Source organism: Nasonia vitripennis, assembly GCF_009193385.2.
Source record: "Nasonia vitripennis strain AsymCx chromosome 2 unlocalized genomic scaffold, Nvit_psr_1.1 chr2_random0008, whole genome shotgun sequence".
NCBI classification, from domain to species: domain Eukaryota; kingdom Metazoa; phylum Arthropoda; class Insecta; order Hymenoptera; family Pteromalidae; genus Nasonia; species Nasonia vitripennis.
This window is the reverse complement of record NW_022279615.1, coordinates 1,130,400-1,155,567: the sequence shown is the minus strand read 5'-3', so window position 1 is coordinate 1,155,567 and position 25,168 is coordinate 1,130,400. Positions and strand designations below refer to the sequence as shown.

The following is a 25,168-nucleotide window of genomic DNA, read 5'->3' as shown; positions in this document are numbered from 1 at the left end:
AGAGGACATGAGGAGGACTATTCTCAAAAACGCCTACGGCGCCCTCGACTCCCACTCGTGCTCCAAACATCACCCTCGCTAGAAAAAGCCAATATTCCCCCCTAGTTGCACAATATACTATTATCTAGTTAGAAATCGTGACTTAATTAATTCAAAACTTGGAATTTGATAATGGTCATATATTTTATACTAATTCAGTTTGATTTGAAAATGTTTTTATTTTTATTATTAAAATATTTAAATAGTGTCCTATTGTTTATATATATATATATATACAATCTACGCATGCGCGACATTTTGTATAAATAGCCGGGAAAGCACTTTTATTGCTCAGTCTGTCCTTGCCATTTGAAGAGGAAAAATATTGCAATATCAAAATAGTTCAAATTTTATAAGTAGAGAATATTAATCAAGCATGAAGTTTGGGTCAACTAATCATACTTACCACCGTACGTGGCAGGATATTGTCCAGTTAAGATTGGATATCCAAGTCCTACATGGGTGTGATGATGTGTATGGACATGCCTTTGCGGAGGTGGAGATCTATCACTACCTCTATTTAATGAATTAATATTTGAATCCTTAGTAGAAGTTTGCTGTTGTTGATGGTGAGAATCATTTTGACTTTGCTGTTTAATGTTAAAAGAAGGCGGATGTGGCGCAGTTGTAGATCCTAAGGAATCACTGTTTGATAAATCATTGGGCGATTTTATTGACATAGATTGCTCAGTAAGCAATGTATTTGTAGAAGGTGTTTGATTTTTTGTAATTGGAGATTTCACGGCTCTTTCTTGTAATTCATGGATTTTATGTAAGGGATAATATTGATTAGAATTATGTAATATATCAATAGCTTTTCCATTCGGTGGTCTGCTTAGATCTTCTGGAGCATATCTCGTCAATTGATGTAAATATGGATTACTTGTGTAGGTACTTGACATGAGCATGGGAGTTAAATTTCTGTAAATTCCATGGTGCTCAGAATCAAAAGATATGCCACCGTAATGGTGTGAAGTAATATATCCTGGATGTATGTAAGCGTACTGTGACGTAGGAGGAGGTGGCGGACCATGAGTTTCCATTGTTGGTTTAACACCTTCAGCCCTTATTTTATTTTCATCACTTTTGTTTATTTCTGGCCTTTTTTCTTGTCTTGAGTGTTCTTTAGGACTCAAAGATAATGCTTTTGGTGTTAAAATCTGTGCTTGAAATTCTTCTTTGCGTCTTTGATCACCTGTATAAATATACAACTTTCGATCATCAGAGCCGATACTGACTGTAGACGATGGTCTTTGACTGTGTGAATTACTAAAAAGTTGATAAGGACTTGTCTGACTTTTAATTTCTATACTTTCTTTTATAATTTGGTGATTTTCGAAGTGCTTATTTTTTAGAATTTGCAATTCAGATTCTTGTTTAATTTTATTTTTTTGGTTAATAAATTCTGAGTCCGAAAACGAATTCAATGTTTGACAATTGCTGTCTTGGTTTTGAAACGAATATCCAGCGGACAGATAATTGTTATAATTTGCATAATAGTGAGATTGTAATTGTGATGATAACAGTGCGGATGAACAATCTTTTTTTTCTTTATTAAGATCACAATTTTGCATATTGACTAACGGAGAATAAGGCATTGAATTAAATAATTTAGAATTACTTTTATTTACAGCTTCATTAATTTTTAATTCTTCTATTGCTTTTTCTGGTGAACTTTTGGCGAGATAAGACGAAGAGCTAAAATATGGATACATACTAAAATGTGGAATTAAATTATTTTGTGCATTTGATTTAACATCAGTTCCATGTTCTTTAACTAACTTTTCGCACGTGTTTACTGCTTCAGAAGTAATTGTGTCGTCTGATATATCAGAATAAGCTGGACTTTGGAGATCTTCTCTGTCAGCATTAATATTTAGAGTCCCTGCATTTAATCGTTGAGGACTATTAATAGGAGATTTGTGAGTTTTTTTCTTAAACATAATGTTTTTTGGTATTCTTGAATCTTTATTTCTATCATCTTCAGGCATTAAATCTGCAGTTGGTTTTACTTTGAACTGCGAAATTTTAGTATTTATACTAATATCAGCAAAAGACTGTAAATTTGTTTGGACAGATTTAGTTTGCGCCGAATTAGCTGAAAATGTATTGCTTAATTCATTAATATCTTTCGCCTGACGGAGAGTTTGCTCAGACAATCCTTTAAATAAATCATTACTATGACTCAAAACTGCTTCTTCAATACGATTAAATCGTTGATCTTTATTTTGACTTGATTTGTTTTCTGAAAAAATCAGCTTGACTTGATCTTCATCTTCTTTTACTAAATCCTGCTCTAGTTGAGACGACAACTCAACTGATATTGCATCTTGACAAATCAGTTGATGCACTGGTAGAACTTGCTCTGTTTGTAGTACATTATTTTTTTTATCTTTTTGTAACTTCTTAGAAAATATAGTAGAAGTTGATAGCTCATATTGCTGTAATAAATCCGAATTTGATGGTGAAGATTCTTCCAAGCTTAATGAAATAGTACATGAATGTTTTGTAATATTAGGATCACTAATTTCTGATTTACATCGAGGTTTAGTTGGAAAAGATTGACTGATAATGGCTGTTACATTATTATCTGAACATTTCTTATTTTTTAATTTCGTATCTTTTTTATCTAAAATATTAGTATCCATCAACTTTGTTGATTTCACATGAACAGTTGGAAATGTAAGCTGTAAGGTCAATGATGATTCGTCTAGCACATGTTCTGAGGAACTAGTTGACGCATTCTTTAATTTTTTCGAATCACTTTCTGTGCTTCCAGTTGGAGATTTCATAGGAGTAGTAGGACTTGGAATATCGATAATACTTTCATCGTTTTCAGATGTGCTAGTAGCTCCTTCTTTTGTATCATCATCTTCCATTAGTCCATGCGCATGACTTTGATGATACCTTAATCCATTTATATGTTTATATTTTTTATAACATTTTGGTTCAGGACATTCTAATAGTACAGGACTTGTAGATGGTGAAATATTTAGGAGGGTAGCTGTGACTTTTCTCTTATTTTTGTTATCTTCATCAATACATCGAGTCTTTCGCTTCAATGTAAAATCAGAACGTGGAGAAATAAAAGGCGCAGAACATGTACTAATAGCCATTGATCCATATATGCCTCTTCTAGTTTTAGATCCATTATTCCTAAGTTTACTGTGCATAGAATTTCGCGTTCCTGTAAAATTAAGAGAATCATTGCATAAAACTGTATTAGATGACGTACGACCTCTTTTAACGCGACCTTTTGAAGTTCTTATGTCAAAATCACTAGTTGGAGAATCACAAAATCTGGGAGGTGCCCAATCATGACGAGTACAATCTAACAATGTTCCAACGTATGTCTTTCCTCTCCAAGTAATGTTGACTACAAGGATGCCTGTAAAAATAATGTTCATCATATTAAAATATTAAATATGATTTAGGAGTTAATAAATTTCTTTATAAAAATATCTTATAACTTGCAAAATAAAAAAAACAGTTGCCAAGTTTATGGCACTTTGCTTTCACCAAACTATCGATTTTTTTGTTGTTCTAATGTAAGCACTCAAAATTTTTCATTGCTTTCGATTTTCAATCAAATTTGATTTAAAAATGTTAACAAATACATTAGATGCGTTTCAAAAATCTGAATAAAAAAGAAGTGTTATCGTTTTATTACGAATATCATTTATTCTAGTAAACCTTCTAGTAAATCAGCAGAGTGGAGAAAAATGAAAATTTTAGCACCGATAAAAGTCCTAAATTCGAGTGTGGAGCGGTCAATCCCAAGGACCAAGTAGAAAAAATAGTATATTGTGTACCAAGAGCATAAAGTAGGCTTCTTTTGAAAATTATTTTTAGAGAAAATGTGTTTTCCTTTATCTGATGATATCCGTCGGTGGTAATCAAAATATTGATTTGTCTGTATCGGTTTTCCCGAGGCAGGTGGTGTAGTGAAAAGGAGAAAAAAAAAATTTTCTATAACATTTCCTCTTTTTTTCTCAACTTTTCGCCGGTCAATGTCGCCCTCGTCAGAAAACTGATGTGAAAAGTTGTATTTATTTAAAAATTGTTGATATATAATGCACGTACTGTATGACAAGAAAAAAACTTACAATTATGGAGAATTACTCGGTATAAAATTTTCTAAAAGGCGCTTCCCTGCCGCGCGTTCGATTCTAATTTGCGTGAGTCGAGATTTTTGTCGGGTTTATATAGCGCGGAACAGTGAGAAGAGTGTCGAGCGGCCGTGTTGACAATTTCTTCCGCTATTGACGTCAGAGCATGACTCATGTTTGTTTTATTTTCAGCTGGTGTATAAGGTGTGTGTATACTGTATTTAAATTTTATTTATCGTCCTTCTTATTTATTTCGTTTTCTTGTAAGTGTATCTCCTTTTCACCACACCACCTGCCTTGGACAAACTCTATTCTTGGCCTAAAAAAGCCCACTTTACACCCTTGGTACACAATATACTATTTTTGCTCGCTTTTTCAGGCTTGTCAAAATAAGCCACTTTAGGGCCGCTTCTTAGGTCTAAAAAATGCAGAAATCGTGCATGTGTTACATAATAGTATATTGTGTAAGGCGAGGGCGTTGACGAGCCACAGACGAGTACTGCAACCACACGAGGCCAAAAAGCCCGCTTAGCTCTTGGTGCACACCATATTTTTTGTAATGCATGTACTGATTTCCACGTTTACACACACGCACACACACATGTATACATAATTATACACACACACGCGTGTGTGACGTCGGAGGATGGTTGGAACGCAGTAAACAACTACGTAAGGACTATCCTCAAGAAGGTTAGAAATGACGAAGAGAAAAGAAGGCAAAGACAAGGCGAAACAGCGGAATAAAAATGTAGCTAGACGAAGGTCACTGAGCCGTGTCGGGGTTGAGGCTGTCCAGAGGATGGCCGGACGATGTTGCACGAAGCAGACGACTTGACGATGCGGAAAGAAGCAGACGCCCGGACAACGCACAAAGAAGAAACGTGATGACTACTATATCAATTAGAAGAGTTCGTAAAAGCCTTTCGTCCCCCCCCCCCCCGGAAGCACTACCCGAGGGTCGATAAAGGCAGAGGGCGTTCCTTGGTACGGTTGGGTGTTTTTCATCTGGCCGTAAAAAGAATGGGTTCAGTCGGTGTGAATCCAACACACGGCTGGCATTGCGGGTGGGGCTGTTTCGACGACCCCATAAACAAGGTCACGCTATAGTCTTTCTAAGATTTTCCCTAACACCTCTTCTCCGAGAGAGAAAAAAAAACACACACACATACGTATATTTAATGTGAACTATTGACTATTTTCTTTAAAATATTTTTGCGGGCATTTTTAATTTTTTTCCGCATATGCGGGCAAAAAAAAAATGAAAAACGCCCGCCGGGCAAAAAAAAATTAAAAATGCCCGCTAAAATTTTTTTTTTTTGTCCACTGGTAAAAAAACTGGTCCTTTACACCCGCATAATAGGTACGAAAAACGCTTAAATCGTTCTTCTGTTACGAAAAAGAAATTGTATACTTGTACTATCATGACACTACAGACCTCTCTAGTAATCCGAGTGAGTAAATCGAGGTCGAGATTGTTTACTTTCCATGTTCCTATTTGTACTTTGCAGAGAACCTTTGCTTCTTTTTTCTATCTAAAGTATCTGATTTTTCAAAGCACTTTTGAGAGCGATGAAGCGACTTGTTAAGATCTGATTGACAACTGACGTGGAGATTTTTGTCAGCACAACTTTTACTCCCCCCCCCCCACACACACACACATACACACTTCTGCTTTCATCTGACGAGAGTGACACCAGGGTCAATGATGACAGCCATGTTGACTTCAGAGGATATTTGGTGCGCAGTAAGCAACTACGTAAGGACTATACTTAAGGTCAGAAATTACGAAAAGAAAAGAAGGGAAAGACAAGGCACATTAGATAATTAAAAATGTTGCTAGACGATGACCACTTACAATTAGACGTAAGTGCGAAACGCTCCTCGGATCAATGCAGAGGAACGTAGGGCACAAGATCACAGAGTTAAGCTTTCACTCTCCTACCCGATGCACAGGGACGTAGAAGCTAGGGTTAAGTACCTCTAAGCGCTCCCCAGACCGATGCTGAGGAATGTAGGTAACTGAGTTGAGCCTAGACTCCCTCACCTGACGCAGAGAAACTTAGGTGTCGGGGTTGAGTCTGTCCAGAGGATGACCGATAGATGCTGCTCAAAGTAGATGACCGGGCGATACTGCAGGAGGCAGACGACTGAACTATGCAGACTGAAGAAAATGGCAGGACGATGCAGAATAAAGAAGACGAGTTTGATCCTCAACTTACAAAAAAAGCCTACTAGGCTAATTAACGAGCCCCACGAAAGTATTGTTTAATGATGCTGTAGGATGCCAGTAGGATTCTGGTGTCGGAAGGCACTTGTGCAGAGCTTGCTCTGCTTACGCTACATCAAAACACACACGACAAGAGATGGAGGCACGGCGCCTAAGGTTTTAAGTTCCCTGAAAGGCTTTGGATGTATGTATGTATAATTATGTAAAAATAGCTCTTGCCAGATTCTAAATAAGATTTTTTTGAGACGTCGGAGAGACTTCTCCGAGGGTCTATTAGACTTGTAAAGAGTTATACTACAACGTACAATAAAGGAAAGGTTGATTACTGAAGGGTAAATTGTTTAAATATTAAGTTGAAAATCATGAATTTTTAATGTTAAAAGTTGAAGAGTAAATTATTTTCAGATAGAATTTCTACATTAATTAATTAACTAGCAGGTTCACCTCACTCCTAACGTCGCTCGGTTGGTGTTAGGTATAAATGTTCATAGCTTGAAGGAAAATTTGAAGAAAATGATATTGTAATGATATACACAAAAAATTAAAAGGTTGCGTGAGTTTGATAATTTTTCTGTGCATGTTCATAACATAATGTGTAATGAGTTACAAATATAATATAATAGTACGTATGTATGTATGTTAATTTAAACGAAATATATTAAAAATAAAGTGAGATTAATCAAAGTAAGTTGAGTTTATAACAATATTTTTGCAAACATAATATAACACAAACTCAAAATTGTTATGTTCAATGATGGGCTCAGTTTAATATTTATAAAACAGGCATGGTAAGATACGTAGTAAGTACACAAGAATGGTTTGTATTTGATCAATATATTATTTAAGTTTTTAGTTATCAAATATTTGATTCAGAACTTAATTGATTCCAACAATCATGTGTTTGTTATATTATGAATAAAATAATATTGTAATATTACTATAATATTGTATAACTTATATTATTTAATATACTATAATTTACTTTATTCGATTGACCATATTTCTTTTTAGATCTGTTATTTTGTTTCAAACGAAATTATTATGTTACATACTATTATTGACATGCACTGTAATATATAATAAATCAAACTCGGCTAACCGTTTACTTTTGTTGAAAGTTAATATTTTTAAGACACTACATTTTTTTCGATCAAACTGATTAGAAGTATCTGAAATATGGTCTAGAAATAAAATATATCTTTTATAAACAGTTTTAATTTCAAACAAAACACAGTTAATGGACTTAACATTGACAATTTTTGAATCATAATTGATTTTATGTGATCGCACTATGTAAAAAATGTAGTTTGATTAATGAAAAAAAAATATATTAATTGAAGTTTCTCATTAAGTTATTTTTTATATATCGCAACTGCAGAAAATTCTCGAATTTTCAGTTTGCGGGCTCCGACTCAAGCAGTTACGTCAGTGACGTAAACTCGAGTCGCGTGATTAGATTAGATTAATACGCACTATTACATTATTTGCACGAAAAAGATATGAGAGGCTTCACATGTTGCTAATATATATAAAAAAAACTAAACCATACATTGTGAATTACGATGAATAAACAAACGCATTTACCGATAATATATTGTACTTATTTCATCTCCCCGATATTTTCGCACCTTACAAAGATCAAAACCATCAACTCTCACATGTAACATTTGTACGATAATATTCATATATTACAATAGCGCATGCGTACAAATATTTTATAGGATAATATTTGTAGATTTTTCTAGTCTGCGACAATATGTGTGTGTGTTTCTATAAATATATATAAATATATATATATATATATATATATATATATATATATATATATGCGCGAAAGTTGTTTCATTGATCAGTCTGCTCGAATCTTTCGATATAGTATGATCAATAAATCATAAACATTTTGTACGATAATATTCCTATAAGTTTATGTGTAATATTTTTTAATATAGTATTTGACGCAGAAAATCATAGTGTCAAAGCCGACTAAACTTTGGAAGGCAGTGTAAGTTAAATATATATATTTATACATATTTCTGATATTCACAAATGCAATCTGCGCATTCGTACCAATATGTATAAATAGCCGGGAAAGTGGTTTCGGTTTCTTAGTCTGCCCTGAACTTTAGAAGTGTCCAGTTCGGAAAAATTATAATAATTTTGTACGATAATATTCATATACATATCTGATATTTATCAATGCAGTCCGCGCATGCGTACCAATATGTATAGATAGCCGGAGAAATTGTTTTGATTGTTCAGTCTGCTCTGACCTTTGAAATTTGATGATCTTTAATTTTTATTTTGCTTTGTATTGTCATATTAGCTTTTGTCTTGTATATAGCTTTTCATTTGAACTTTTTGTGTTACAAACTTGTTGTGACTGTCGACTTTATGGGTTCAGTGGAGGGGCGCTGTTCGCTTTTGCGATCGTTGAGATGGGTCTGAAATTGTTACCCTTAAGTCTACGTTGTTACACAGTTTATAGGACTTTAAAAAATTCAAATGTGATAAGAATTATACTAATAGATATAAATATGTCAGTTATTGAGAAACGATATGAATGGCTTCACGGCACACAGGAATATTTAAATAACCCGAAATTATTAAGGCCCAAACATTTTAAGGTTATAAATTTTAAGATCCAAAACTGTTAAGGCCCAAAAATATTTGAGGCCCAAATATTTTAAGGCCCAAAAATTGTAAGGCCCAAAATTATATCCTACATGTTAAGTTATTGGGAAAAGATGTGAAAGGCTTCACGGCACACCGGGACATTAAGCACTTTAATATAATAGTAGATAATATAATAGTAGATAGATTTTTATTGTTTTTATGCGTATTATGTATTTTAAGCGTTTAATTATTGTCTACGATGATCTGGAGCTAAGATAATTTTTTGTTTTCAAAAACTCATTGCGGCTTTGTTTATTAATATTTAAGAGCTTGAATTTACAGGTGATGTACAGTAAGAGTTAAACTTTCATATCTGATATTTGAAAACTTATATTTAATGTACACAACTTTTTTACACACAACCATTTTTCTATATTTATAGTTAAAATCAGCTTTTTTCTCGCTCTCAAATTACAAATGAAATGCGTATATAACACGAATTATACCCAGCAGAAGTGACCAAATCAGCTTTAAAAAAGGTACAATTGTGAAACCGTTGATTGTATAGAAAGAGAGGACAGTTTAAGATCTATTTGTAATAAATATATCTAAGCGTCATCTACTTATTTAATTAAAATAATGTGATTCATAGTGATTAAGAACAATAACATTAATCATCAATTTATAAATACTTTCTGCATACATTAGCTTTACATATTATTCTTTTAAGCGGGACCGCGACACGGAAGTGCCTTATAGTTTTGACATCGAAAAATGTGTGAGATGCGATATCTCACGCAATTTTCGACCGATCGGGCTTAAATTTTGGGAGGAGTCTCCTCTCGTACAAACCTAAAAACTAATTTATTTTTTCACGATCGTCTACGTTTTTTTTTAAATGCGGGCACAATTTGTTGAATTATTGCGTGTTTTTTGAATAAAAATGTTGGTGTTACACGATTATCTCTGAGAGATTTTCATCATTTGGGCTAAAAATCTGTGTACGAACTCCCCTTGTAAAAGTAAGGTGCCAAATTTATTTTGGGCTTGATTCTGCATGTTTACGCAGAATGCGGTCACATCCAAAAATCGCTAAAAACTGTTTTTTTAGCTCTAACTCGAATTCTATGCATTCTACAAAAAAAAGTTAAATAGAAAAGTTGTAGATCTCCGAGAAATACAACTTTTTCCTACTAACACTTAAGCGTGAAAATGCTTTTAATAAGAGTAGATAAACAAAGATGATACTGCGGCAGGATGATACTGCGGCAGGATGATACTGGAGCAGGATGATACTGCGGCAGGTTGATTCTGCAGCACCGTGACGCGCATGCGTAATAATTTACATGCGTTGTAATTCACGTGCGTTAAAATTCTTTTCCTTCCTAATTCACGGTGAAGTAGGAAGAAAAAATTTCGGGTGTGCGGAGATTCGAACCGGGAACCCTTCGGTCGCCAGCCGAGCATCTTGCCGACTTACCCATCGGGAATTGTTAGGTGCCCTGAGAGTCAGACGTCTTACCAATTGCGCTATAATGGCTCTCAAAATATATATATAGCTTGTATATGTAATAAAATTATTGATCCGAAAAAAAAAAGATGGTTCAAACAAATAGTCCACGTTTAAAAATATTGGTAGCCCTGAAAAGGGCTGATTGTGTTAGCTCTTAAAAGAGCTGTTTAAATCATTGCTCGGGTTCACTTTCGCAAATGACTAGACGATTTGGTGAATCGTCGTCGTCATCGCTACTAAATGATAAGCGCCTCCTCACAGGTCGACGCTCTGGCGTGCTGTTCTCGCCGTCATCTTCAAGCTTCCTCTTCGTTGTTGATTGAGGAGGCGAGACTAGGTCCACCAACTCTGGTGTCATCTTCTCCGGAGTTTTTAAAATTTCCACTTCGGGAGATGAGCTGACCTCGACGACTTCTGTCTCGACGAACGATGGATTATAATACGCTTCCATCAACGCTGGATTGTAGAACGAGTTTAGAACGTATTCCCGTTGGTCTGGAGAAGCCGTCGATTGAGGAGGCGAAGCGTCTTGATGCCAGGACGGTGAGGTTGGCGAAAAATAATACACCGCCTGCCAAGTTGGTGAACCAGGCGGTGAAGAATCTTCTTCTTCAGGAAAGCGCAACATATTTCTTGAATGCATGGTTTACTTGTTACTTGCTAGAGCGAGTGAACCAGAATGACTTATAATGCCAGCTATCCTCCCTTTTATACTTATAAGAACACGCTATATGCTGTCATGATCATGGAGGGGGTAACTGATTCCCCCTCCTCTCGGTCTCATAAGTTTTTTTTTTTTTTACTTTCAAAAACATAGCTGAAAAAATTTTTCGAATATCTAACACGTTCTCAGCGGCCTTACAATATCAGGGTATATTACTTTTTAAAAAGAAAGTTTAAATAACGCTAAAGAACTTTTTAATTATAAAACTTTACATGGCGCGATTCATTAAAAGAATAATTGTAGTAAAGACTCAAAATCTGTCTTACTCATCCGAGATTTTTTTTTAAGAAAGTTGTAGAAAGAACTATTGACATTTGTCTTTGAGGTTAAGGAACTTATCGCTAAAAAAAAAAAATTTCAGTAAGGAGAGATGATTTTAAAACCACTCGATCTCTCTTACTTATCATTTAGAAAGTTCTGGAAAGAACTATTCTTTAAGGTTAGGGGACTTATCGCTGAAAGAAAACATTTCAGTAAGGAGAGATGATTTAAAAAAAAATCACTCGATCTCTCTCTTACTCATCATCATCTAGAAAGTTCTGAAAAGAACTATTCTTTAAGGTTAGAGGACTTATTGCTGAAAGAAAACATTTCAGTAAGGAGAGATGATTTAAAAAAAAAATCACTCGATCTCTCTCTCTTACTCATCATCTAGAAAGTTCTGAAAGAACTATTCTTTAGGATTAGGGGACTTATCGCTGAAAGAAAACATTTCAGTAAGGAGAGAGATGATTTTAAAAAATCACTCGATCTCTCTTACTCATTATTTAAAAAAGAAAATAGTTTGAACTACGTTATAAAATTTTGGTAGCCCTGAAAAGGGCTGATTGTTTTTTGTCCTTAAAAGGACAGATTAAAGGGCAAGTCGTTTTCGCGCTACTGGCGACTCATCGTCGCTGTCACCGCCTTTCGGAGGTCGCCGAGACTTCTTTAACTCGCAGAGGATTTTGACCTCTGGAGAAAAAATGGCCAGCACAACTGGTGAATCCTCCGGTGATGACGTGATGTCGATGACCTCCGGCTCGGTGTTAGGGCTTCGCTGTAGCTGCTCGGGACAGCGCAAGATGACTGGATTCTCTACAACCACGTAGCGCCTCAATAACGGATTGTAGAGAATCATTGGCGAACCGGCCGGTTCAGCCTCTTGCGAGCTAGTCGACATTGGTGAAAATTTCGCCGACTGCGTTGAGGACACCGAAGGTGATGGAGATGAATTCTCCTCCATCGGCAATGTGGCGTCCATGTCTTCAGAACTGCTGCTGATGTCCATCATAGGCGGTGTTGGCGGCGGAGTCGGCGAATTCATCCAAGCCGGTAATAAAGACTCGATCTCTTCGAGATCTTCGAGCGGGAACGCTTCCATCTCCCCGTAGAGGATTTCCAAATCCTCCTCAGCCAAGCGCAGAAACTCTTCTGGAACTTCTCTTCTTCTATAGACTCTCATCTTGAGAATAGTAGAAGTGTCGAATAACAACTGATGCGTTCGCGCGAAACCGCCGCTCTTTTATGGGCAGCGCGAAAAAAGTTCCCCCACTCAGCGCTCTCGCCGCCGGGCGAGTGAGTGGAGGGAGTCGCCGCCGGTTGGCTCGCTGTGGCTCTCGCGAAGTCTATAAGGGCATCCTCATCCGCGCTTTAAACATTAGTTGAAAATCGTTCTTAGAACAATAAACGTCTGAACAGTACAGACGACAACGGCTGCTCGAAGAAGACCGCAGCATAACCAAGGCCTACGACTACTTTAACACACAAAGAAGAGGACCGGTGCTGCACATCCAAGGCCGACGACGACGACGACGACGACGAGGACGAAGTTTTTCATCGAAGGCCTACGAAGACGACAGAAGTATCCATCGGCCAGGGGCATGAAGAAGAGAATATCCGAGGCCGACGATTACGACCTGCAGAGGCGGCGGCGGCATATAATTTTGTTGCTACGTGGGGAACAAGCTATTTTGTTGACCCGCGGCAGCTTATTCGAACGCGAAGCTGTCGCGGTCTCTTGCGAGATGAAAGCCCTTTTTTTTTAGGGCTATTATAACTTTTATTTTTTTTTGTTTCCCAAACAATCTTTGATATCGACAAGAGTCGATATTCTAACGTAAAACAAACTATTGAGGAAACCTCTATTACGAGCAGATATTTTTTAACGTAGTCGAAATGCATCGGCTCTTTTCAGAGCCCCAATAATATTTAATGCAGGAACATCTATAAGCAAAAAAAAATTCTTTTCCCCTCTTCCCTGTCTTTGTTTTCTGTAGCTTTTATTGTTAGGGAATTTAACGAGAAAGAGAAAGAGAGAGAAAGAGAAAGAGAGAAAGACAATAAATGTATTGTTGATAGGTTAGAGTTGTAATTATAAGTAGTTCTATCATGAATTACAGTAAGAGATGAAAGTGTGTGTGTGTGTGTGTGTGTGTGTGTGTTTTGATATAACATACAATAAAACACACTTTGAATGGTCCTGGACAAAAACTTAGTTCAGCGTACCCAAAATCAGGGGTTTCGATGGTATCAAATGTACACTTTTGCTCATAACTCTTTATCTAAGATAGATAGAGATTTAAAACTTTGTATGAAAGTGTGTTTTGATACATCATACAATAAAAACCTACTTTTAATGGTCCTGAACAAAAATTCAGTTCAGCGTAGCCAAAAATGTGGAAATTTTGTAAAACCAGAGACTGCGATGGTAGCAAAATTCACATTTTTGTGCATAACTCTCTTTCTCTGATAGATAGAGAGTTGAAACTTTGTATAGAAGTGTGCTTACACTTAATATACAATAAAAACCCACTTTGAATGGTCCTGAACAAAAATTCAGTTCAGCGTAGCCAAAAATGTGGAAATTTTGTAAAACCAGAGACTGTGATGGTAGCAAAATTCACATTTTTGTGCATAACTCTCTTTCTCTGATAGATAGAGAGTTGAAACTTTGTATAGAAGTGTGCTTACACTTAATATACAATTAGAGCCTATTTTGAATGGTCCTGAACAAAAATTCAGTTCAGCGTAGCCAAAAATGTGGAAATTTTGTAAAACCAGAGACTGCGATGGTAGCAAAATTCACATTTTTGTGCATAACTCTCTTTCTCTGATAGATAGAGAGTTGAAACTTTGTATAGAAGTGTGCTTACACTTAATATACAATAGAAGCCCAATTGGAATGGTCTTGAACAAAAATGAATGTCAGCAAAGCCAAACATCTTGAATTTTCATAAAAGGACATCAGTCGTTGGAACCAATTTTTGCATTTTTCCACATAGATTTTTGTCTATTGTAGATAGAGATGTGAAACTTTGCAAACAGCTTTGTTATTCAATAATATAACATAAGAAAACTTATCTGTCTCATTATAATGATTTATTCAAATATTGAGTTCTAAAAGCATGTAATTCTGTTGGACCTTGAGGGAACGCTACAGGACTTTATCTTTTAATCCTCAAACTATGAGTTTAAAATTTTCCAGAGTAGTTTATTTTGCATTAATCTAATATCTTTTTTTTTTTTTTAACTATGCATGCAGGTTTCTTATAGCCTAATGAAATAGAAAAACTCATGACACAATATTATTAATGGTTTACTACATTTATTGTGCTAAGACAGATTTTTTTTTTCTTCCAACACACATAGAATACAATATTGATTATAAAATGATTGTTTATACATATGTAAAGAAATATTTAGTTCTTAAAACTATTTTCATTTTAACTGTACATAAAAGAATTTTGTAAACGCAGCTGCTGAAAAAACCAGTCTCTCAGTGCAGAAGCATTTTGAAACGCGCATACAGGAGAACCGCAGGCAACGTGGTAAACACATGCATCTTCATCAGTTGTCAGTTTTTTCAATGCAGGGCAGTTCCAATCCTCGAGATTGTAAATGGTTGTTAGAGGAAGCAGCTGTTGCAACCATTTCTTCTTTTCAAGCCCTTTAACGTATATCTCAGAATTCTTGAGATAACCCTCGAGGATGCACGGTAACTGGCAGTAGTGGATGTGTCCTGAGCTCCAGAGCATTCCGTGGTAGTTGGCCTCCAGCCACCAATTCTCGCTCTTGTACTTGGGTGGTAGCATTTCCCAAGGAAACGGTGGCTTGAAAAATAGCACTGTTGGTATTCCATTGTCCTGGAGCGGTACCAGAGCCACCTCCTTGAAAACAAACTCGTTGTCGGGAATCTTAAAACCCTGGACATCTACAATGTATTTCTTCGTCATCTTGAAGGAGGAGGAACTTCTCAGTCGATGAAGAACTGAAAGACTGATCTTTGGAGATTTTTGAGATCCTTATATACCCTAACTTCTCGCTCTGAAATTCAAAAGCTTCCCCCTCTACCAATTATTCAATACTACCCCCTTCTTCGCAACCACTACTCCCTCTCCTTTTAAAATCTCAATATAAGGGGGTGGCTTCGCTGGGAAAAAATCATTCAGTGCTCAGCAGCCTAGTGAACTTCAACGTCTCTCTGAAGAATCAAAGGCTTTAAGGATCATGGCTCAATACTTGAAGGATACGTCTAATCATCTTTATAATTGCTACCTGAGCGTCTTAGCTGGTGACGCCAGTTCTGACGACATCAAGAGATGGCTGGATCTTGGGGATGCGGCCATACGCAAAGCGAGTCACTTTGCGTGTTCTCCAACTTTGACAGTGTCGGATAGGCAAAAGCTTCAATCTGCTACAGCTCTGATCAAAAGCGTGTTACGCTTGATGCGTGGTCATGAGCTGAACGCAGTTGTCGGAGCAGGTGTTGGCGATAGAGCAAATGCCCCGTCGGTCGAGTGGGATGATGTCAACAGCGCTTTTGAAAACCGGATAAAAACAGGTGTTATAACTAATCGCAAGCACCTGGAAATATCAAAGTTTTTGAAAGACGCTCAACAACAGTTCACAACGGAAGTGAATAAAACTCTTGAAAAAGAGCATAATATTAAAGTGAATGCTGTGTTGGCTGCAGAATACGTGAATGTGAGAAATAGTGAAGAAGTATCGGATATTAAATACTTCAATACAAAGACAGCGCCGATACACTCGAGCACTGATTTAAACGAATGGTTCACATCGAAAGTTGTACAGTGCATCGATGCAGATTCCGAAGAATTTCAGGAGCAGGACTCTGGCTGGACTCTGCGGACAGTGTTAAACTTGGTTATTAATGTAAACAAGTACAATCCCTTGCGAGGCAGCTCTTACATCGATTTACCAGCAATCATTAAGAATAAAAAGGCGTGCATAAATGTCATCAACAAGACCGATAATAAGTGTTTTAAATGGGCCATTTTGTCAGCGCTGCACCCAGTCAGTGTAAATCCGCATAGAGTGTCATCGTATGCACAATATGAAGATACATACAACTTTGAGGGCATCGAGTTTCCTGTTGATCCGAGGAACGTCGCAAAATTTGAAAAACAAAACGATGTCTCAGTCAATGTGTACTTCTTGAAGAAGAAAGGTGAAAAATATATCGTTTTACCGAGACATTTGACTGCACAGAAGAAGGACAAGCACGTCAACCTACTTCTCGTAGAGAGCGTGTACATTGACGAAGATGAAGAAGAGCAGCAAGAGACAGAACCTGCGAAGCCATATCATTTCCATTATGTATGGATCAAAAATCTTTCTCGGCTATTACTGAGGCAACTAGGCAAGCACTCTAACAAAATACATCTGTGCGACCGTTGCCTACATTATTTCCAAACTGAAGAGAAATTGGCTTCGCACACTATCGATTGCATGAAATTGAACGAGTACAAGGTAGTGCTTCCAAAGGCAAGAGACAGCGTACTGCAGTTCAAGAACTTTGTGAACAGAAATAGAGTACCGTTCGTTGTATATGCCGATTTTGAGTGTTTGTTGGAACCAGTGGACGATCATAAGCGTGCGTACCAACAGCACAAACCGTACAGTGTCGGATACTTTGTCAAGTGCAGCTTCAACGACACTCTATCTGTGTACAAGTCATATAGACAAAGTATCGAGGAAGACACGCCTGCCAGATGGTTCGTCAACAGTCTCCATGCTCTCGCTTTGGAATTACAAAATATGTACAAAAATCCAATAGCGATGAGAGATTTGACGGATCAACAAAAATTAGAATTCAGCATGGCTCGTAAATGCCACATATGCAACAAACCTTTCAATGAAAAAGATGCAAAGGTTCGAGATCATTGTCATCTCACAGGAGAGTAAGTAATTTATCTCTCTCTCTACGTTTATCAATGTATATGCACAACTAAATATTTTCTTATTTTACAGATACCGAGGTGCTGCGCATAATTCATGCAACCTGAACTATCAGGATTCCAGGACCATTCCTGTGGTGTTTCATAATCTCAGTGGATACGATGCGCATCTATTTATCAAAGAGATTGCAACGTGTTTTCCTGGTCGTATATATCTGCTGCCTCAAACTAAAGAGAGATATATATCTTTCACAAAGTTTGTCGAAGGCACAGATATAAATCTCCGTTTTATAGACTCCTTTCGGTTCATGCCATCGTCCTTAGACAAGTTATCGTCATACTTGACGGAACTGGGCATGTTAGAACGAGTTTTTCAGGAAGACGGCTTCACTCCTGAGCAGATTACATTGCTGAAAAGGAAAGGAGTCTTTCCATATGACTATGTTTCCTCTCTCGCCAAACTCAACGAAGTAAATCTTCCGACGAAAGAAGATTTTTTCAGCAGCTTATACGATGCTCACATCTCCGATGAAGATTACGAGCACGCTAAACGAGTTTGGCAGGAACTTAACGTACAGACTTTAGGACAATACTCCGATTTATATCTCAAGACCGACGTCATACTCTTAGCTGAAGTCTTCGAGAATTTTAGAAGTAATTGTCTACAGGCGTATGGGCTAGATCCAGCTCATTATTACACAACGCCAGGTCTGTCATGGGACGCTATGCTCAAATATACACAGGTGAATATAACTCAGATAATCTTAAGACTATGAAAATGTGCAAAATACTTATATTATTCAAATATTTCTAGGTACGTTTGGATCTCTTGACGGACATCGACATGCTCATGTTTGTCGAGCGTGGAATCCGCGGAGGAATTAGCCAGTGTTGTAACCGATACGCCAAAGCCAATAATCCATACATGAACGAAGGTTACGATGCTAACGCTGATGAGAAGTACCTTGTGTATTATGACGCTAATAACTTGTACGGCTGGGCGATGACCGAGGCGTTACCCTCCGGAAAATTCAAGTGGGTAGCTGATCTCCAGACGCCGAATTTCTTCAACGTTCCCGACGATGGCCCGAAGGGATATATCCTCGAAGTGGATCTCGAGTATCCGATCACGCTTCATGGAGCTCATCGAGACATGCCCTTCTGTGCCGAACACATGTGTCCACCAGGTTCGAAGCAAAAGAAACTGATGACGACACTTTATGACAAGAAGAATTATGTGATTCATTACAGAGCATTGAAACAAGCTCTTGCACACGGGCTTCGTCTGAAGAAAATTCATCGTGCTCTGGAGTTCGAGCAGAGTAAATGGTTGAAGCCGTATATTGACCTAAACAGCGACATGCGGAAGAACGCCAAAAATGAGTTTGAAAAAATGCTTTTTAAACTATTTAACAACGCTGTTTATGGAAAAACTATGGAAAATGAGAGGAAACACGTCGAGGTCAAGTTGGTGACAAAGTGGGAAGGAAGATACGGTGCCGAAGCTCTCATAGCGAAGCCAACTTTCCATAATTGCACCATCTTCGACGAATATCTTGTGGCAGTGCAGATGTTCCGTGCTGAAGTTTGCATTAAGAAGCCGATATATATTGGACTGAGCGTGTTGGACTTGTCCAAGACTCTGATATATCGGTTTCATTATGACTACATGCTCGAACGTGCTGGTGACAAGTGCAAACTCCTGTACACCGATACTGACAGCTTGGTTTACGAAGTGTCGAATCTCAATGTATACGAAATGATGCGTATAGACATACACGAGTTTGATACTTCGGACTATCCAGTGAATAATCAGTTTGACATGCCTCGCGTGAACAAAAAGATCGTGGGTCTGATGAAGGATGAATGCAACGGGGACATTTTGCTAGAATTTGTAGGACTACGAAGTAAAATGTATGCAATGTTGGTCCAGAATCAGAAGCCTATCAAGAAAGCGAAGGGTGTCAAGAGCTCAGTGGTAAAGGCAACCATCGAGTTCGACGATTATATGACTTGCCTGCAAGAAAACGCTATACTAACTCGAGAGCAGAGAAATATTCGCACTAGGCAGCACAAGCTCTTTACCGAAAAGGAAATAAAGATAGCTTTGAGTGCTCGAGACGATAAGCGTTTTCTCCAGGAAGGTAAAACGGATACGCTACCCTGGGGTCACTACAGCATCGTCGAGGACGAGCAGCCTACCGCAGCACTTCCCGTGAGAGGACTTGAACAGCCAATCGCTGATGTGATCAGACCTTCGAGGGAAGTGGAAGCACCAATCCTCGTCGCCAGATTGGAAAGAGAAGGGGGAGAACCAATCCCCGTTGCCAGGTTGGAAAGAGAAGGGGAAGAGCCTGCAGTCGAGGTGGCTAGAGAGCCAATCGTAGACGAACCGCTTCCCATAATCGAAGAGGGGGAACAAGATCTGCTCGCGGCAGGGCTATATGAGTGGGATCCCTGGAGCCAGGAGCTCATACAGTCTGCTGACGAGCCACAAGGAAGATCTACCTCTGCTGACCAATCTCCGCCGACGAAGAAGAGAAAGTGCCACGTTGATCCCCAGCTAAATTGAAGAAGGAAACAGCTTGGTCAACGTAAGTAGCATATAAACCATGTATACTTGTAAATTCTAGAATAATTATTAATAAAATTGTTAACTTTTGCTTGTTACAGATGGATATGGAAAATCTGAACCGTATCGCTAAAGGAGGATTTCTCCCTACAAAGAAGCTGACCGAGCTGGAGAAGGATCAATCGTACATGGTAACGGTCTTGAAGGAGGTCAAGACGAAGTACGGGTCCAAGATCGTCGCAGAGTTGGACAGAGAGTTCGACGTCTTCCTCCCGAAGAAGGTGTCCGACACCTTCCTAGCCAACGAAACCTTCTACGAAAGCATGCAGAATACGGCCAACAAGCTGGAACTCTTCATGATCTACCGTGGAGGATTCGTCGTTGAGTTCGTTGGCCAATAGTGATTGAACTAGTTTTAGCTTGTGTTCGTTGTTAAAAAAAAAAAGTGTTCGAACTAGTCTTGAGCTCGCATGAGCTAGTTTGAGCTTGCTTAAACTAGCTTAAACTAGTTTAAACTATTATGAACTGATATCTACAGTCATAGTGCTAAGTGTGTGCGCAATTCAAGTAGTTATAAGTTAGTATATAAGACTTTGTCGTTAGCTGCGAGTTAGTTTTAAGAATGACAATCTGTAAAACAAAGTGTGCGCGTGTGTGTGCGTGCGTGTGCGTGTGTACGTGTGTATGTATGTTGGCACTTGTATATAATAAGTTAATAATAAGTATGTATTTAAGCGCACGGCAGGTGTAAATTTGAATAAATAATTACTTTTTCGTTCAATTAAAATTCATTCTTTTTTATTTAAAAAATCCTCATTAATACATATATAATTATACGTTATCGGTTTTATTGATCCAGCTATTGTGAGTGCTGTCAAAACCGAGCCATTTTACAAATATTTTATTTCCTTTTCTTTTCAAGACTTTTTCCACTAGATATACATCCGGATATTTAGCTTTCAACATTTCTTGCTCGTAGAAGCATCCAGAGATTGGCTGATTTTGATAGTCCTTTAGATGATACGTCGTTGGTTTAGTGGCAGCTACTTTGGTGATCGTGAAAATTTCAGTTGACCAGTTTGGAGTGTATCCTTTTTCGAATACTTGTTTCGCGTTGCTTACTCTTACTTTGTCACCGACTTTGAACTTTGACTTCTTCGCAGGTTTAACTTTGTCAGTGAAACGTTTCAATACATCGGCTTCGTTAGTACGCGATACATCTTTAGGCTTCATACCAATAGTTCGATGTTTGCTTCCATTATAAGTTGCTAATAATCCAGGTAAAATGTCCAACCATTTGTAGTTGCCCCGTAAGCTGAATTTTTTCCACATTGCGGATTTCAGAGTGCGGTTGAATCGTTCGCAAATGGAAGCTTTCATTTTGCTATACGTCGAGTACAAGTTGATCTTATATTTTTGCATGAGATTTTTAAAATCAGAATTGTAAAATTCTTTGCCTCTGTCTGTGTGTAAGTTTTTCGGTACTCGACCTTGACTCAGCACTGACTTCATCGCAGCAGCAACTTCTTTTCCAGTTTTTTTCTTCACGGGGATTGTCCAAGCATACTTTGAAAATATATCTATTACAGTGAGCAAGTAATTGCAGCCTTTGTTCTCCTTGGAATAAGGTAGCATTTCTACCAAATCGGCCTGCCAAGTTTCATCCAATCCTCGTATGACAAACTTGCGACGAGGATAGTTACGTCGAGCAGGCTTGTGAAGTTCTTCTACAAGTTTTTCATGCTCCATTATTAGCAGTTTTTTCTAATGTTGTCGCTTTGAAGGCAGATATAGCATTAGCTTCGGCTATCTCTTTGAGAGCGTCTTTTATAGCTTTTACATCTGCTTGTAGTTCTAAAACTTGCCGATCCATTTCATCTCTGTGTGCTTCAATTAGAGAATCCAAATCCGTCAATTCCTCTCTCAATTTATCCATGGCGTCTCGCACCTTTTTATGTTCCATTTGGTGTACAGTATGGAGTGTACCCAAGTCGACAGCTTCATTGAGATTATGTGGCGCTGCTACATTGCATAGTCTCTTGTTATCCAAGTCATACTGTCCATCTTTTGTAATTTTAAAACCTAAACCAGGAGGGCCACGACCCCCTTCTTTCTTTTTCAAATTACGTCCGAACACGTCGACGCTCATTTTGATAATGCCGTTTACGGATAATGCTCAGCGTATATAACCACCTTCGCGGAGCTCTTCTATGATCGAGTGAATCTCGTTTACGTGACTGGGATTACCAGCCGATTGTTCAGCAATAAGCAAACGTAGACGGTCAACCAGTTCATTCGGATCGTCCCAATATACGTAATCCATACGCGTGTTCATTCTAGCAATTTTATATCGAGGCAGTGCTCCACCTTCCTTTTCTCTCTTTCCGAAGAAAAGAGGGGCGATGAAGTCCGTATATTTTTTGCTATTTGACGATCGAATATCTGCTCTAGGGTCTAGCTTCTTCTTATGAACACTCGTTGCTTCTAAAATGCTGCGATAATTTTTGATATCATCAGAACTGACAATTTTTTTGTCAGGATTTCTGTAAGCGATCAAATCCATCAACCCAGCAGTTTTCGGATACTCGACATTGTCGACTACTATCTTCTTATTTTCAAACTTCACTATTGAGTTTCCGAGCATGTAGTTTTCATTCTCCTTGCGTAATCCATATATTTTGTCCAAATTCGTCTGATTAAGTAAAGGTAAACTGGGTTTACTAATCGATGTTTCATTCTCACTATCAGCTGTATCATAAGCTGTCTCAGCTCCGTCATCTTGCATATTAGAATTCGCGAAATCAGATTCATTATCCTCGTCAAATTTGTAAGTCTCATCATCGTCATCACTGCGTTTCTCAGGTTTAATTTTTTTTACTTTTCGTTTGTGAAAATTTTTATGTGAGTTGTCCTCTGGTGTTACAACAGTGACCGATTTCTTACTTTTCGATTCTACTAGCTTTTTAAGTGGATCGACGATTGGTCTAAAAGTTTCTTCAACAGTTTTTTCAAAATTTTCTTTTCCAAATTTCAGTAAGTTGTATTTACGCTTGACAGCGTTTCGTGCTTTGACCAACTGATGAAGTACGTTTTTTTCTTGATGAAAATCAGACATGTTAGCACTTTCGCATTCAATGTCAAACTAAGTATGTGATACTAAGCACGAGCTATATTTATAGCAAACTTATCGAATCCCTTTCGATATCGTCCAGCGTTGATTGGACTATCTTTGTCAATCATGAGAAATCCATGATTTACGTCTGACCAACATTGCGCGCATAAATCCTTGAAGCGAGCGAACGTCATGTCGGAATTTACGTGATCGTCGTACAAGTGCTTCAAATTTACATCGTCTTGTCGAAATACCACCAACAAATTGACGTTATCTCTCACAAGATGTTTAGGGACTTGCGCGTATGACTGGCAAAGATAGAAGCAGTCGACCTTTTTATGCCTACCCATACAAAAGAATGCTCTGACGTTATTCTGCTTTTCACAAGCGATATCGTCGAATATCATTATTGAATTAGGAAGTGCGCTATCTGGTGCTATAACTTCTTCGTGTTCACTGAAAGGAAAATACTTTATACCCTTGAGAGGCTCCAACAATTGTTTTAAAAATTTATACTTTGGTTGGTTAAGCGACTTGGAGTATACGTATAGATTTTCAAATCTAACACCGTTAGGATTAGTTATAAGCGCAAGCAAGCTGTTAGTCTTGCCGCAATTTGACGGCCCGCAAAAAACTGCCCTTATGCTATCAGGCAATAGATCACCATGCCGTTTAACTTTTTTATCTCGCTCAACGACGGAATCAAAGTTCGGTACCGGGAGCTTGGTAGGCTGTTCCTTAAAATTCATGCTTCGAACTGTTCAGATGCTTGACATCGACTAGTCGCTTAGCTATAAATAGAGCGCTTTTATACTCTCGCCATCAGTTAATCATAAACCTTCAAAGGGGAATGATCGTACACAGACGACAACGACGTGGTCGTGGGTTTGTAAACAAAATTATCAACAAGCTTCCGGTGGAACTTCACTTGCCAGGATATCAGTACTGCGGTCCAGGTACTAAGCTAGCGAAACGTTTAGCACGAGGAGATCCAGGAATTAATCAACTCGACGTAGCCTGCAAAGAGCACGATATCGCATATTCACAGAATCGCGATAACGACGAGGCAAGAACCATTGCTGATAAAATTTTAGCTGACAAAGCTACGAAAATAGCTTCTTCTTCGAAAGACGCTAGTATCGGTGAGAAAATAGCTGCTTTTGCTGTTTCAAAAACCATGAAGTTAAAGACAAAACTCGGAATGGGTGCGAAGAAAAGAAGAACTAAGAAAAGCTTACGATTGAATAATATCGTAAAAGCTGCTGCCAAGTCTATGATTCCAACCAATAACGGTCGCAAAGCCATTCTTTCTGCATTGAAAGGAGCTCGCGATGCGGTTAAGAAAGCCGGCGGTAAGCATAAGGTACTGGTTCCACGCGTTTTACCCGTACCGTCCAAGGTTGGTGGATTTTTGCCATTCCTTGTACCTATTTTCGCTGGGTTGAGCGCTGCTGGCGCATTGGCAGGAGGAGCTGCAGGTATCGCGAAAGCGGTCAACGACTCCAAAGCAGCTAAGTTACAGTTGGAAGAAACTGCGAGACATAATAGAAAAATGGAGGAATTGAGTATCGGCCAAGGACTTTATCTGAAACCTCACAAAACGGGAATGGGTCTTCGCATAGCACATGGCAAGACATTAATTAAAAAAAAAAAAAACGTCACTGAAACTAAGATTACCACGGAGACCGCTTACTGACTCCGACCTCGTAAAGTATGCCAAAATTTTAAAAATACCGCATTTTCGCGGCGCGTTCATGAGAAACGATTTGCCTGTTGACGGTCCTCGTTACAACGAATCAGCTGTTGTAAACTTGGATGATGCCAGTGGTCCTGGAACGCATTGGGTGGCATACCGTAAACGAGGAAAATCGGTAGTTTATTTTGATAGTTTTGGCAATCTTCAGCCTCCTACAGACTTGATGCTGTACTTGAACGTTAACGGAGTCAAGTACAACCCAGAAAGATATCAAGACTATAATTCATTTAACTGTGGCCATCTCTGTCTCAAATTTTTGAGCAACAAGCTTCATACTCCTCTTCGAACTATATAAATATGCGAAAAGTCCGAGTTGACTCA

At 38.1% G+C, this 25,168-nt stretch overlaps 3 protein-coding genes across 3 annotated transcripts in view; all 3 read right to left on the bottom strand.

Moving 5' to 3' along the window:
• Window positions 1-521, bottom strand: part of LOC100115356 (ADP-ribosylation factor 1) — a 205,921-nt gene extending 205,400 nt beyond the window's left edge. Inside the window, exon 1 of the mRNA XM_032601575.1 lies at window positions 446-521. The gene's annotated coding sequence lies outside the window, so the exon portion shown is untranslated. The remainder of the gene's footprint in view (window positions 1-445) is intronic.
• On the bottom strand, window positions 432-10,475 carry LOC116738646 (zinc finger protein 608-like). Its single transcript, XM_032601568.1, has 4 exons — window positions 10,472-10,475; window positions 3,293-3,427; window positions 1,757-3,226; window positions 432-1,234 (listed from the first exon to the last, which is right to left on the bottom strand). The coding sequence occupies exons 1-4, from the start codon at window positions 10,473-10,475 to the stop codon at window positions 432-434; spliced, it is 2,412 nt and encodes an 803-aa protein (XP_032457459.1).
• The window catches only part of LOC100678874 (zinc finger protein 608), a 157,870-nt gene continuing 136,023 nt past the window's right edge, over window positions 3,322-25,168 (bottom strand). The window contains exon 5 of the mRNA XM_032601573.1: window positions 3,322-3,427. The gene's annotated coding sequence lies outside the window, so the exon portion shown is untranslated. The remainder of the gene's footprint in view (window positions 3,428-25,168) is intronic.

What these genes read in the sequence shown, in the direction of transcription:
- LOC116738646 (XM_032601568.1), bottom strand. An exon ending in TGACATAAGAACTTCAAAAG is followed by an intron (nt 3,227 to 3,292) that starts GTCGCGTTAAAA and finishes TTAATTTTACAG; the next exon opens with GAACGCGAAATTCTATGCAC. An exon ending in TAATTTAATTCCACATTTTA is followed by an intron (nt 1,235 to 1,756) that starts GTATGTATCCAT and finishes ATATTTATACAG; the next exon opens with GTGATCAAAGACGCAAAGAA.